General features: G+C 40.3%; 2 protein-coding genes across 2 annotated transcripts; one reads left to right on the top strand and one right to left on the bottom strand.

Moving 5' to 3' along the window:
• Positions 1-905: 905 nt before the first annotated feature.
• Positions 906-3,923, bottom strand: atp6v1d (ATPase H+ transporting V1 subunit D). Its single transcript, XM_034240137.1, has 9 exons — positions 3,681-3,923; positions 2,834-2,951; positions 2,671-2,750; positions 2,524-2,591; positions 2,384-2,428; positions 2,207-2,310; positions 1,861-1,927; positions 1,694-1,772; positions 906-1,610 (listed from the first exon to the last, which is right to left on the bottom strand). The coding sequence occupies exons 1-9, from the start codon at positions 3,719-3,721 to the stop codon at positions 1,466-1,468; spliced, it is 747 nt and encodes a 248-aa protein (XP_034096028.1). The 5' UTR covers positions 3,722-3,923; the 3' UTR covers positions 906-1,465.
• eif2s1b (eukaryotic translation initiation factor 2, subunit 1 alpha b) lies at positions 3,890-12,925 on the top strand. The gene is made up of 8 exons (XM_034240136.1): positions 3,890-4,123; positions 5,622-5,864; positions 7,294-7,373; positions 7,602-7,753; positions 7,832-7,938; positions 10,964-11,061; positions 11,189-11,332; positions 12,297-12,925. The coding sequence occupies exons 2-8, from the start codon at positions 5,624-5,626 to the stop codon at positions 12,420-12,422; spliced, it is 948 nt and encodes a 315-aa protein (XP_034096027.1). The 5' UTR covers positions 3,890-4,123; positions 5,622-5,623; the 3' UTR covers positions 12,423-12,925.
• Positions 12,926-13,099: the final 174 nt, after the last annotated feature.

The following is a 13,099-nucleotide window of genomic DNA, read 5'->3' as shown; positions in this document are numbered from 1 at the left end:
TACCAAACAGAAGAGAAGCAGCTGTGCTTAAAGGTGGGTTAGGTAAGTTTGAGAAACCAGCTCGAGTGCGCTAGAATTTGAAAATACACTTCCTTACAGAGCCCCTCCTCCAACACACACGAACGCGCACATGACCAATGAGGGCACGAGATAAGTTTGTGCCCAGATGGAAGGCTGACAGGCAGGTAGGCCATCCAGTTACTTTAGCCGGGCCGGCTCAGATGATTGGTCGTGCTTTTTACAGTACTACGGCTTCCATGGATGAAGTTTTTTATGGATTTGTTGTCAAAGCACTTAAGATATTCATTGCTATCGGGATGTTAAGAGCATTCCATGGAATATATCAAAAAGTGTATCTCGAGCCGGTTTCTCAAACTTACCTACCCCACCTTTAAAGTTGTCTTCCATTCTGAAACAGAGAAGGAAACACTGCTGTGTTTTGAGGTACTTCCTCCACACCAGTGTCAGTATTATTGTGTTGTCTCATGTCTCAACAGACCTCAAAGCTAAGGTATTGTCTCTCTGGCTGGTGAACATTATTATCATTATATCATGATTCAAAGTGATGTTTTCTATCAGTAGTGTATGAACAAAACATCCTATCAGTTAGTGGTAAAAACTACTTTTGCAAGGTACTACTTCATAAGCACAATTCTGGAAAAGTGTTAATAAATAAGCAATGTATATTCTGAAATAATTGAGTTCCCTTATCTTATTGAAGATAACATTTAAAATAAGTTGGTGTGGTTTATTCAGCCATTCTGTCATACTATTACTAATGTGGTAGATGTAGCTTTCTGGTGCAAGATGGCTGCCATTCCTCATCTAGCTGAGAGACCCTCAGACAATGTTTCTTGACGTTGAAAGAAAACGGACACCTTTGAGACTGAAAGAAATCCAGGAAATGATTGGATACTGATCACGTCTTTATTTTGATGAGGTGTGGGCCTTTGTTGACTTGCACAAGTTTTACAGTGGGGATCACTTCAGGGTTTTCTGGTGCAATGGTAAACATCCTCAAATGAGGTTACAACAACCTCCACAACACAAACTCACACACTGAAATCTACAACCACCTTAAGCTTTCCAGCATGCAATAGCTCTTAATGTTGTAAGAACATGAAATATGTACAAGTTGATCAATCACACAGAATCAGTCTTTAATTTCACTCGCAAACCATGTGATAACACATATATATATATATATTGTCTTTTTCTTTAGGTCATATTTTTAATAGTGAACTCCCTTCAGGGTGAACAGCCAAGTGCGACGACACTTCGGTTCTGTAAAGTGACGAACATCTGGAAACACACAGTACCTTTCCAGCACTGAAACAATAGAACAACTCATCACAGACAAGTACACAACAAAACAACTTTCATCACTTCCATGAGGAGACATAAAGTGGCCTGAGAGGCACGGAATAAATAGGATGCTGGGTGTCTCGTCTGCCGTGAGGTCGCTTCACTCGAACAGCATGTCCTCATCCGTCTGCTCCATCATCATGTTGGTGGGCTCTGCGATGGGACCCAGTTTAGCCAAGCGAGCAGCAATCTCCAACTGTGTCCTTTCCTTGAGCTGCTTCTTCTTCTCTTGGATCTTCTTCAGCCTGGCAGAGGAGGACATATTGTCAGTGTTAAAACAAATATAGTCGCTGAAATGAAAAGCTAGAACGGTAGAATAAGTGTTCACCTGTAGAACTCCTCTCGTTCTCTCTCATCCAGCTCTGTGATGATGTAGGTGAGGGTACGCTCGATGCGGGGAATAATCACTGCAAAGAGGGATAGAGAGCAGCTTTAAAAACAAGTCTGGGGTTATTTAAGAAAGAGGCCATAATTGTATGTTAAGTGTGAGTTTACCGTGCTCGATAGCGTTCACACGGCGGTTGGTAATCTTTATGGCTTGATCCAGAGTGACAAAAGATGTCTATAGACACAAATTAGAAATGTGTATCAAGTTATCCTAATCACACACACTCTTTTTAACTGAAAATATACTAGCATTCACCTAAAACTAATAAGAAAAGGGTTATCATAATGCATTATTATAAGTATATACATTATTGATGCATTAACATGAAAGAACCATTTAAATGTGTGTTGACGTAGAGCTAATTCTAACTCTCCATTTCACTTGAGAAGTATGAAACCAAGCTGAATGAAGCTCAGTATATAATGTGTATGTGTATGTAACGCCGCCCCCTACCTGTAGGGAGGCCAGCTCCACCAGCAGCTCCACAGCTCTGGCGTAGTTCCTCTTCAACCGGGAGACCTGCTCTCCTCCTCTGGCCAGACCCGTCAGCTCATAACCTGAAACACAGCGAGGGTGAGAACTCCTTCATTCACTTCTCACCAAAACTAGATGTTTCTAAGCATTACTTACTGTCCCCGCCTTCCTGGTAGTACTCAAAAACTGGGAGAGTGACACCTAAAAGAAATACAAACATATGTATGATAAAGCATCAAATAACTTATCAACAACATTGTTTTTAAATAGTCAACAGATGATATCTTTAGGCTAACCTGCCACGTTGTCTCTCTTGGCTCTGACCTTCACTTGAGCTTTGTTGACATTCTGGATTACAGTTGCGCTGTAGGCAGAATTACAGATGTGAGATACCTGTACTGAACATAATGTAACACCATCACATGATCTCTGTTGTTTCCTACGTGAAGTCTCCAGCTGCAAATTTGGCCTCAGCCAAAGAGAAGGCCGCCTCTCTCATCACCTCCCCCATCTTAGTCTTAGTCTGAGGAAAAGAGACGAGAAGTCCAACTTTAGAAAACCAAGTGAGAAATTAAAGGGTTGGTTATTTAATTTTGTTTAACTGACCTCGATAATTTTGCGAAGGATCTGACGGAAGCGCATGGAGAGGGCGTCAGATTTCTTCTTCAACAGGTTGCGGCCGGTCTGTGCTCCTTTGAGCCGAGCCTTCATGATGGTCTGAGCCCTGCAAGCACAAACACACATTGTAGTGCTGTATTTGAATCTTAAACATGACATCACATGTACATACAGGACTCAAATATTCATGGAGGTTATCTACACTCTTTGACATGCATGGGTAAGGAAAACACTGCCTGCACCACACAGCCTGTTATTTCAGATGTCAAGACATTTGTTTGGTGTTTTATTGTAAGCCACACACATCAGGGTTTATCATTTAAATCAATAGGTTTAATTAACCCCCCTCAGTCACATTTCATAGTATTTGACTGCTTAGAAAACACAGCTGTATATGCATTTATACAAGACTATTTGTCATGGTATTAGTGACTTGGTCTCTTTTTTCTGTCTGGATGGAGGCAGAAATGATTTAACCATTTAAAGTATTTATAAACTTGAATTAGCATTGTAAAACGATAAGGCCCTAAGCTAACTCTATTGATCAGTATAATCTAAAGTTACACAGTGTTACAGTATAGACTTTAACAGTGTAGAGGTCAGAAACACCACCTCAGACTGACAGCTCACACTGAGATGATGGTAGAATAATCACATGACAAAATACTCTTCCTCTTTTAACAATAACCTGGTGCTGATCTTATAAACTATGTGTAAGCAGAACAAGAGGTGGTGAAAATCACCAATCTGAGAGACTTGTCAAACAAACAACATTATAATATCAGACTAAAAAGCTACAGTGGGTTAGCAACTAGCTAGCAAACAAGCTGCTTACATTCTGGAGGGGAAAACGTCGAGCCTTTCTTTTCCAGACATCTTCTCGTCCTTTGATCGATGATAGCTAACGTTTGTAACCTTCCGTTTCGTTAGATTCCCGCAGAAACGTTATGTATTGTTCCACGTTATTAAACCATACATATAATACAGAAAACCCGTTGTTTTTCGTGTAGGATTAGAAGCCTGATGGTCGTGATCTTGTCCGACTCTGCGTGATGATCAGCTGGCCTCTGGTCATGTGACTGGACCGAATGCTTTCTGCGCATGCGCTTGTAGAATGATGTGACGATCTTTTCCGGGTCGAGAAATTAGCACACCCATGAATGTGAGCTAGCGGGCCCGAATTGTTCATTAAAATAACCCTCAAAGGAAATATAATCGGACATTAAGACATATCCAGAACAGAACATCAACTGTATTGTCCGTTAACATAAGACGCCGGTGAGTATTTGATGAGAAAGCTTTATTTTTAACGGGAGAGTGTTGAACAGATGGAGGTGCTAAATGCTAACTGCGAATATCAGTACATGTGCCGCATGTGAACCGGGCTGTTAGCTATGAAGCTAACGGATAGAAAAGTCATTGAATTTTCGTCTTTTGATATTTTACATCACAACAGTCACTATCTACTGTGGCTGTTAACATGCTACCATGATTTTCTGTCTTGTTTTTTTGTTTATGTCAGCTTTTCGCTCTTAACTCAAACAGTAAAGGGCTTTATCTGCATTGCATCATCCCATTCACTGACACAAATTGTGAAATAAAACACCTTGTTGCTACGTTGCCAGTTCATTCAATACTAGTACAGATCCCGGTAGTTATGTAAGGGATGATTTCAGGGCAAACTTGGCTATTTGATCTGTTTTAAAGTGTTTAAACAATGTGAACAATGTGTCATTCAGACTGCTTTGGACTTGTCAGTAAATATTCAAAGGGTGGTTCTATTTCTGATATTTTGTCCACCTATTGATGTCCTGTATGGTTTACTAAATATCACCCGGGTGTTTGACAGATCTTTATAACTGGCATTTCCCTACGAGTTGTGAGGTAGCTAATTATTTAATAATAGTCGATGCACCGGAATTCTTGCATTCAAGATTTGACATTCATGCCAATGTGGGTTTCGTTATATGCTCACCATCTATGATGAACCAGAGAATATATCGAGCTCCCAGTGAAAACACATCCCTATGACCGCTGTTATTGTGTCCTTTGTTTTTCATTGCCTGTTGATCAGTGGTACCAAACCGTTATGTTGTACATCCTGGGGATCCATGGCTTTAGAGGTTATCGTCATCAAATGAAACTGGACTGTACAATATTAAAGAGCATGTTGGGGGAAAGTACACGCTGACACCTTTTTGTACTGCTCTGCTATATGGTTAGGTCAAATGTTCTGGCCACAACTGAAGCAACAGATCCTGACTTTTACTTTCAATGTTAGATGTACAATCCTTGTATGCAATGTGATTGCATTTGTGTTAATAGATCCTCCAGATGTATAGCCCACATCTCATGTTCTGCTTTCTGTTGTTTAAAGATTAGAATTACAATCAAGTGTAATACATGTTAACTAAAGCATCAACAGTTTTCTCTAACTTTAGAGTTTGTCTACTTTATAAAGTTTCAAGGTTGCAAGGCTTTTATTGTCATGTGTGCTACAGTGTAGTTATGACAATGAAAAGCTTAGGTCACAGGCTCCTCCAACAGTGCAACACAATAAAACAGTACAAGTAAATAAAACAGAATATGATAGAAACTGTGCAGAATAGTCTATATACATTAATTGGAATATTGATATATGTGAGTTGCAAACAGATGAATGTTACGTATGTATCATGAAATCAAAATGTGGTGCAATTATCCATGTAGTTCAAGTTCATCACAATCTCTGCTTCAAATACTTTACACCCTGTTGTCTTTGTTTCTTCTCTCCCAGCGATGCCGTCGCTCAGCTGTCGATTTTACCAGCACCGGTTCCCAGAGGTGGAGGATGTGGTGATGGTGAACGTGAGGTCCATCGCTGAGATGGGAGCGTACGTCAGCCTGTTGGAGTACAACAACATCGAGGGCATGATCCTGCTGAGCGAGTTGTCCCGTCGACGTATCCGCTCCATCAACAAGCTCATCCGCATAGGCCGCAATGAGTGTGTGGTCGTCATCCGAGTAGACAAAGAAAAGGGTAAGAGCAGGCGGGAGGGTCCGGACCACTACAGGTGAAGGTCATTGGTTTAGTGTTGGATCTGGGCTTTCAGGAAGGGCTCCACAAAGGACAGGAAACGTTTCGGCCAAGGTTGCTGATGGAACAAGAACTTTTACACATGTGATAAACAGATACATTGGAAATATAGTTGAGCTTCTCCCTCTGTTCTGCAAATCTCTTCTTAACCTTGCATTGTCACGGTATATTAGTAGCATCAGTGACACTTGAGTGTATAGATGGAGTATGACGGTGTGGTTTAAATATTGTCTAGGACTGCAAGTTATTATAATATCAATCAGAAGAATGATTCTCTTAAATGTCAGTGAAAACAAGTTATTAGGGATGCACGATATTGGTTTTTTGAAACCGATACCGATAACTTCCTGCTTCTCAAGACCGATACCGATAACCGATAATAATATAATATATGTATATATATATAATATATGTACCTGTAGTTTTTGCACACCTGGTGGTAAAAAAAAAGACTAGTAGTGAGCAAATGACATGAGCATTACTACTATGAACAAAACTAGCCCTGGGGTCGTCTCTGGCAAACTTCTTTCCTTTTTCAAAAGCCTCGTCGATAGGTAAAAGCCCCGGTGCCTTTGCAGCTGGCTTTGGATTCGCCGCTAGTTTAGCAGCGCAGGAGTCTTCGTACGCTTTTAACACACCATCGTAGCGATGGCGATGTTTCAGGTGACTAATCAGGTTGGAAGTATTATAGCTCGTTGCCTTTTTCCTTCCTCGTGGAACTTCTGCATTTGTTAATACAAATAGCAAGCGAACTATCTAACTCTGAAACTTTGAAATAGTCCCATACTACCGACGACATGTTTGTTTACTGTCCTGGCTTCACGGCCGCACACCATTTACGTCACAGCCAGGCATGAGTTAGGGAGCGCTGGATTTGTGAAAAACTCCCCTCTTCCTAAACCACTAATACCACAGTACTGGCAAAACGGGAGGAGCCGAGTGAAAAACAAGCGCCCCTCATCCCAATCCACCCACACCGCAGTATTTATTTCTTTTTTTTACCCAAAAAATATATTGTATATTATCGGGGCTATTAATACTTTTATCGGGTTTATCGGGATGACGTCATAATTCCTAATATCGGACCGATAATTATCGGGCATCCCTACAAGTTATTACCTATTACTTAGTCTGATTGTATAACAGTATTTCATTTGTAGTAATGGAGGAATTGAGAAAGCCAAAATCATACTGCATACAAAACCAGAAAGTGTTGATTGATTCATCCGGCGTACATTTGATTTGTTCTTTGTATCGATTATTACCACGTTGACTGGTGTCTCTTCTGGACTGGTTTCTGTTCAGACTCAGTCCTGTGAGAATCATACCATGACCAAACTGACACTGGATCTCTCCTCTGCGTTGCCTTTAGGATACATTGATTTATCAAAAAGAAGAGTTTCACCCGAGGAGGCCGTCAAGTGTGAGGATAAGTTCACCAAATCTAAAACTGTAAGTAGAATTGTACCCGAGCACTTTCTCTGTTTATAATCAATTTCTGAAATGATTCCCAGTGTGCGTTTCAACATTGTAAAAAAAGTGATTTGTTCCTACGTACAAGCAGGCCAAAAACACTACCCTCGTTTCTTTTCTTTTCACCAATCTCTTATGAACTCTCTGATGTTTTTGTCCATCTGACCTTTGACTCAGTATCTGAGCTGACGGTTGTTTTGTCTGCAGGTGTACAGCATCCTGCGGCACGTGGCGGAGGTTCTGGAGTACACTAAGGACGAGCAGCTAGAGAGTTTCTACCAGCGCACCGCCTGGGTGTTCGACGAGAAATACAAGAGGCCAGGATATGGAGCGTATGATGTCTTCAAACAGGCTGTAGCGTAAGTGCTTCATATTAGGCGGGTTTACAAATGATTTGAAGATCTCAAATCTGATGTTGAATATCTTCCCTCCACTAGAGATCCTGCCATTCTGGATTGCCTGGAGTTATCAGAGGAAGAGAAGGCTGTGCTGATCGACAACATCAACAGGCGACTCACTCCACAGGCGGTCAAAATCAGAGCAGGTAACAACATGCTCTACATCAGAGTCCTGCACGGGTCTGAGTTTCAAGACCCGATGTGCAATACCAAACCCGCACATATTGACAATTAGTTCCGCAAACCAACCCGACCCGTCGGCACAAGATCCACAAACCGACTCGAACCCACATAGCAGTGAAAACATGCAATAATTAACACACGCAGTTGTGTATTTGGCTCAAAAAGCGTGGGGTTTTCTCCATCTAGGACAGGGGTATTCAACTCAAATTCAACGAGGTCCAGTTAGAGAAAATCTCTCCATGCAAAGGTCCGGAACTTCAAAATGTCTAAGTTGCTTTATGAATTAGTGTGATATATATTGAAGTAGCTTTATCAACGTCTGCATGTAATCAACAACTGACTGCCGATCAAATAAAGAAAGTACAATTCATAAACAACAATACTTATTGTCCATTAACATTGAACTATACAGATATACAGTAAATACTGTGGATATGTGTAATGTTCCTCTCGGGCTGCATTTCAAAATAAAATAGAGAAAATAAATAAAATAGCTTTTGAAAATATGTGCATCTTAAAAGTGCTTAATTTTAGATAAATAAAATAAAGTGTAGCAGCAGCTTGAGTTTCCTTTTTTCTTTGTTAACCGTTTCACATCATGGCTTAACAGTTTCAGCCGATTATAGAACAATATCAGTCTTTACACATCATAACAATTGAGCAGTTTAAAGTTTCTCTTTCTTTCCCTCTTATATTGCAGTCCCTCACTCACTTTTTTTAAATTCAGTGTGAGAATTGAGCTTGTCCTGCCAGGAGTTTGTAAATCTGGGCTGAAATGGAGTCAGGGCCATTCTCATACACATGCAGGTGCTCATTGGTTTCAGTGATGCAAACACAGGTATGGTGAAAAAAGAGAGAACTATTCGAAGCAGAACAAAAACAGCGTAATATACCATCTGACAAAGGCCTGTTCTATAATGCTTCAATTAACTGCTATTCTTTAATATACTCAGATCAATAGGAGACAGAGATGTTAAGTTATACATCAAGGGTTTTTATTATTATTTACAGCAGGGGTGGGGAACCTTTTTCCTTTCAATTTTTACAACATCTTCCGAGGGTCGTACAAATGATTGAACTCAACCTCTGCTTAAAAAAACTAAAATCACAGCCCATTCATTTGGCCTTTCTTTCATTCTGTGCAAAGAAAAAGAAACCAATCCAGATATCTCACCATGACTCACGCATGCATGCACGTGCACAGTTGTGGCATGACCACCAAAACAGAAAGATATGGACACAAGATGTGTGCAAATGTACTTAGTTTCCTATCCATGTGAACATGATTTAAGTGGGGGGACTTAACCTCCTCTAGGGGAAGATTTTAAATATTGAAGTTAAAAGCATCAATCTGGTGCACTTTGAGAGCAAAATTAAGAGATCTATGGATACATCTTTCAACACCCATATGAAACAGAACTGTAAGCAGATTTTTCTTTTTGGATATTTTACAAATCACTCCCCTTTTAAACTCTATTCTTGTTATTTTTAACAACTTTTTTGTTACTGTCATATAGTATTTTATACCTGTTTTTCATTTAGTCTCATTAATAACTATAATGATCATATCAAGGTGTGCCTTAACCTCACTGAGCTGAGGTTATGTGAGCCTCTCAGGAGAGAGCTCTCTTCCACCTGGTTGTAGAAAAGCTCTTTAAATTCGTTAGCATAGCTAGCTAACCAGATGCTAATAACAACGCCACTGTGCTTACAACTAAAGACACAGCCACGCAAACACTGCGGCATGTGTACGGCTCCTTATGGGTACTGCAATATTTGAAGGGCTGGAGCGGCGTTCCGGTGCTCTCTGTCAGCACTCCTTTCAGACGAGACATATACCACGTGAAGACACGTTACGCTCCTGTTGTGTTCAAGGAATCTGTCCTTGGCCAGGAAAAACAGGTACTCGCTTGTTTAATTATTTTTGCGGTCTAGATTTCTTCTTCTTTTTTAAAGTGAGAAGCTGTCGGACTGTCGGACGGACCCCCCCCCCACCAAAATGAAAACTCTTCGGTTCTCCACGAATTACACGAATCAGCGTTAAAAAAGCGGGAGGCGCCGAAAAATCCCATATTAATGTATTGATTATAGGTCCGGGTCCGTATAGGTCGGCGCCTGGGTCCGGATCCGGTCCGCCTGTTGCCGACCCCTGATCTAGGATGACACCAAAAGCCTCCCAGACGTTGGATTTCGCTCTTGAGGAAGAGTTATTGACAATGCTGTATCCTCCGTTAGAGAGCTTCACCTCAGCCATTTCGAATGTGGCGCGCTCAGCAGCAGATTGATGCGGTGCAGAGGTTAGGATTATAACATTAAATTATTATTATTTTAATATATTCATTATGCAACACCCGCGACCTGACCCGCATCTTCTTTGTTTTACCCAGAACAGAACCCGGAAAAAAAGTTGGGAAAAATACCACCTGCAAATCACTTTTTTTGCGGGTCACCCGTCGGTACCCGACCCGATGCAGGACTCTGCTCTACATGCAACATTTAAAAAAATCACTTACATTTTTATTGACGTTTTTATAAACGTACAAAACCACATATAGTTCAGTATACAATTGAAAAAAAGAAGAACATAATAATAAAAACAAGCAAACAACAGTGACATGGAAGCTTTCTACCTTATTTGTAATGCAATATCATGGTCTGGTTCCAACTCTCAATTTGTGCTGTTTTTTTCTTTTATATTCAACCCATCTTTCCCATTTGGACTCAAATGTCCCTTCCTGGACCCTCAATATGTGTGAATCCTTCCATATCAAATATTTCCTGTACTATTCCCAGCCATTGCTCCTTGGTAGGTGGATCCGCTTTGTACCATGCTCTAGTAATTGTTTTCTAGCAGCACCTAAATCCAATAGTTAACCTTAAGTTTATCTTACTGCATCCTTAAAGACTCTTAGTTGGACTTAGGACTAAGTAAAATGGTGAAGACCTACAACCATAACTCAGTCATCTTTTCTTCTCCCCCACATGCAGATATTGAAGTGGCGTGCTATGGCTATGAGGGCATTGATGCAGTGAAGGCAGCTCTGAGGGCGGGACTTGGCTGCTCCACTGAGGTCATGCCCATCAAGGTAAAATCGCCTCTTTCCCTCGCCCTTCACTGACACTGCACTCTTTCTGTTTGCTGTTTACGCTGAAAGGAATTACCGGTTGAGACCTGCTGCTTGAATAAAACAAACATCTTCTTGTTCTTGGCAGATCAACCTGATCGCCCCCCCTCGCTACGTGATGACGACGACCACTCTGGAGCGCACAGAGGGTCTCTCCGTCCTCAACCAGGCCATGGCTGCTATCAAGGAGAAGATTGAGGAGAAGAGAGGCGTCTTCAACATCCAGATGGAGGTGAGGGGCTTTACTTGTAAAAAACAAAACAATCCATGCCCTGTGTGTGTTTCTGGTACTACTTACAGTTTCCAGTTTGTACACTGGATACAAATTATTCTAGCCTTAGATGCGTAAGTGGGTCTTCTTAGAGTATCTGTGTAATTACATTTTTTTATCATTTAATATTCCAGCTATTCCTCAAAAAACATGTTTTGGATATCATGCCATTCAAATTTTAAATTTACATTTTATACTTTTTAAGAAATTGTAGTTGTTGTATTGCTACCCCAAGCTTCCATAAGTGGGTAAAAAATGACCCGCATGCATTTTCTATGGAATTTCGTTTTTTTTCAAAATGTAAAATAAAATTCTAAATAGTGAAAAATGAAATATAAAATATTTCTAGTGTGAAACAAGAGTGATTTTTCTTAACCAAAATGACATTATTCTAATACGGGTCCTTTTTGACCCACTTATGGAAGAGTGTGAGGTCCAGCTAAATACAAGTTATGTACATGCATACTACTTCACACGTCTAGTAAGTTATTAGTTATTAATGATGGACAGGCCGAACCACAACCTTTTTTCGGGTCGGTTTGGTGCGAATAATAAAGCATCAATATAATTAACTAGTTTCTTTTCAGGTTGAACATTTTCACACCCTTCTTTACCATCAAACATTATATACAGTATCTCCTACGTTTTGTATTCCTCTAAAAACTGAAGTTAAGTGTTCCTTTTTAAAATAAACTATTTACCAAAAATGTATATAACTGTTTAAATTCCTTAAATATAAAACATGTTTTTTATAAATAAGAACTTTATTCCTTCTCATAATGATGACTTGATTCTTACCAAACTGCTGGCTTTGCTTTTAAAATATTATTTGAATAATCAATCTTACACTTTATTTTCTCCCCACCAAAATTGGCCATGAAAACTACTACAGTTTTTAAATATTCCTACTTCTTTGTATTTTCAGCCGAAGGTGGTGACGGACACGGATGAGACGGAGCTCGCCCGGCAGCTGGAGAGGCTGGAGAGAGAGAACGCCGAGGTGGACGGAGACGACGACGACGAGGAGATGGAGGCCAAAGCAGAAGACTAGTCTGTCCTCAAAGGAAGGCTGAAGGGGAAAACCATCGAAGAAGAAATGTGGACAGACCTGGCCGCAGTCACTCAGACCAACAGATGTTAACTTTCACATTGCAAACATTAACTGGTGTTAATTGGCAAACGTCCCGGTTTGTTCTTTTTCAGGAGATGGTAACACAACAATCTGTCTTATGCAGACATGGAAGGAAAGTCAAATTTACAAGATAAACATCAGTATAGTTTCTATTTTTAATTAACTGATTTGATTAAATAACAAGCAGTGGCCTTTGCTTAGCTCTTGCTTAAGAGCCCAGTGTCTTCAGTCTCCATGGCGCTGTGTCTCTGGCTGGTCACTGGATGAGATGGATTTAAAGGAGGAACACATTGCTCGTCTGTCTCAACACCGGTTAGAGGTGACTTTGTGCTATTTCTCCCCCAGTTTAAGGTTTTACTGGCAACATGTGCTCTTGTTTAGCTCACATGGCATCAATAAAGTTCTGGAAGTTTTGAACTCAATGCGTCTGTCTGTTGCTGTGAGTATGAAAAGGGGTCAGAAACCTGAGTATGAAGAAAATACTAAAGAAAGACAACTTTGTGTATTATGTATACATTTAAGACAAAATGTCGGAAAAAAGTTAAAGTATACTATGTCAGAATAAAAAAGGCATAGTATGTCGAAATACATCTTTA

Source organism: Gymnodraco acuticeps, unplaced genomic scaffold (assembly GCF_902827175.1).
Source record: "Gymnodraco acuticeps unplaced genomic scaffold, fGymAcu1.1, whole genome shotgun sequence".
NCBI lineage: Eukaryota > Metazoa > Chordata > Actinopteri > Perciformes > Bathydraconidae > Gymnodraco > Gymnodraco acuticeps.
Note: the sequence above shows the minus strand (reverse complement) of the source record. Positions and strands in the feature narration are given on the sequence as shown.

Excerpts from the sequence above, each read along its gene's own strand:
- atp6v1d (XM_034240137.1), bottom strand. The coding sequence starts at position 3,721 with ATGTCTGGAAAAGAAAGGCTCGACGTTTTCCCCTCCAGAAT. Across the intron at positions 2,952-3,680 it reads GACGTTTTCCCCTCCAGAAT|GGCTCAGACCATCATGAAGG; the intron begins GTAAGCAGCTTG and ends TTGTGCTTGCAG. Across the intron at positions 1,928-2,206 it reads TGGAGCTGGCCTCCCTACAG|ACATCTTTTGTCACTCTGGA; the intron begins GTAGGGGGCGGC and ends TTGTGTCTATAG.
- eif2s1b (XM_034240136.1), top strand. The coding sequence starts at position 5,624 with ATGCCGTCGCTCAGCTGTCGATTTTACCAGCACCGGTTCCCAGAGGTG. Across the intron at positions 7,374-7,601 it reads AGTTCACCAAATCTAAAACT|GTGTACAGCATCCTGCGGCA; the intron begins GTAAGTAGAATT and ends TTTTGTCTGCAG. Across the intron at positions 11,062-11,188 it reads CTGAGGTCATGCCCATCAAG|ATCAACCTGATCGCCCCCCC; the intron begins GTAAAATCGCCT and ends TGTTCTTGGCAG.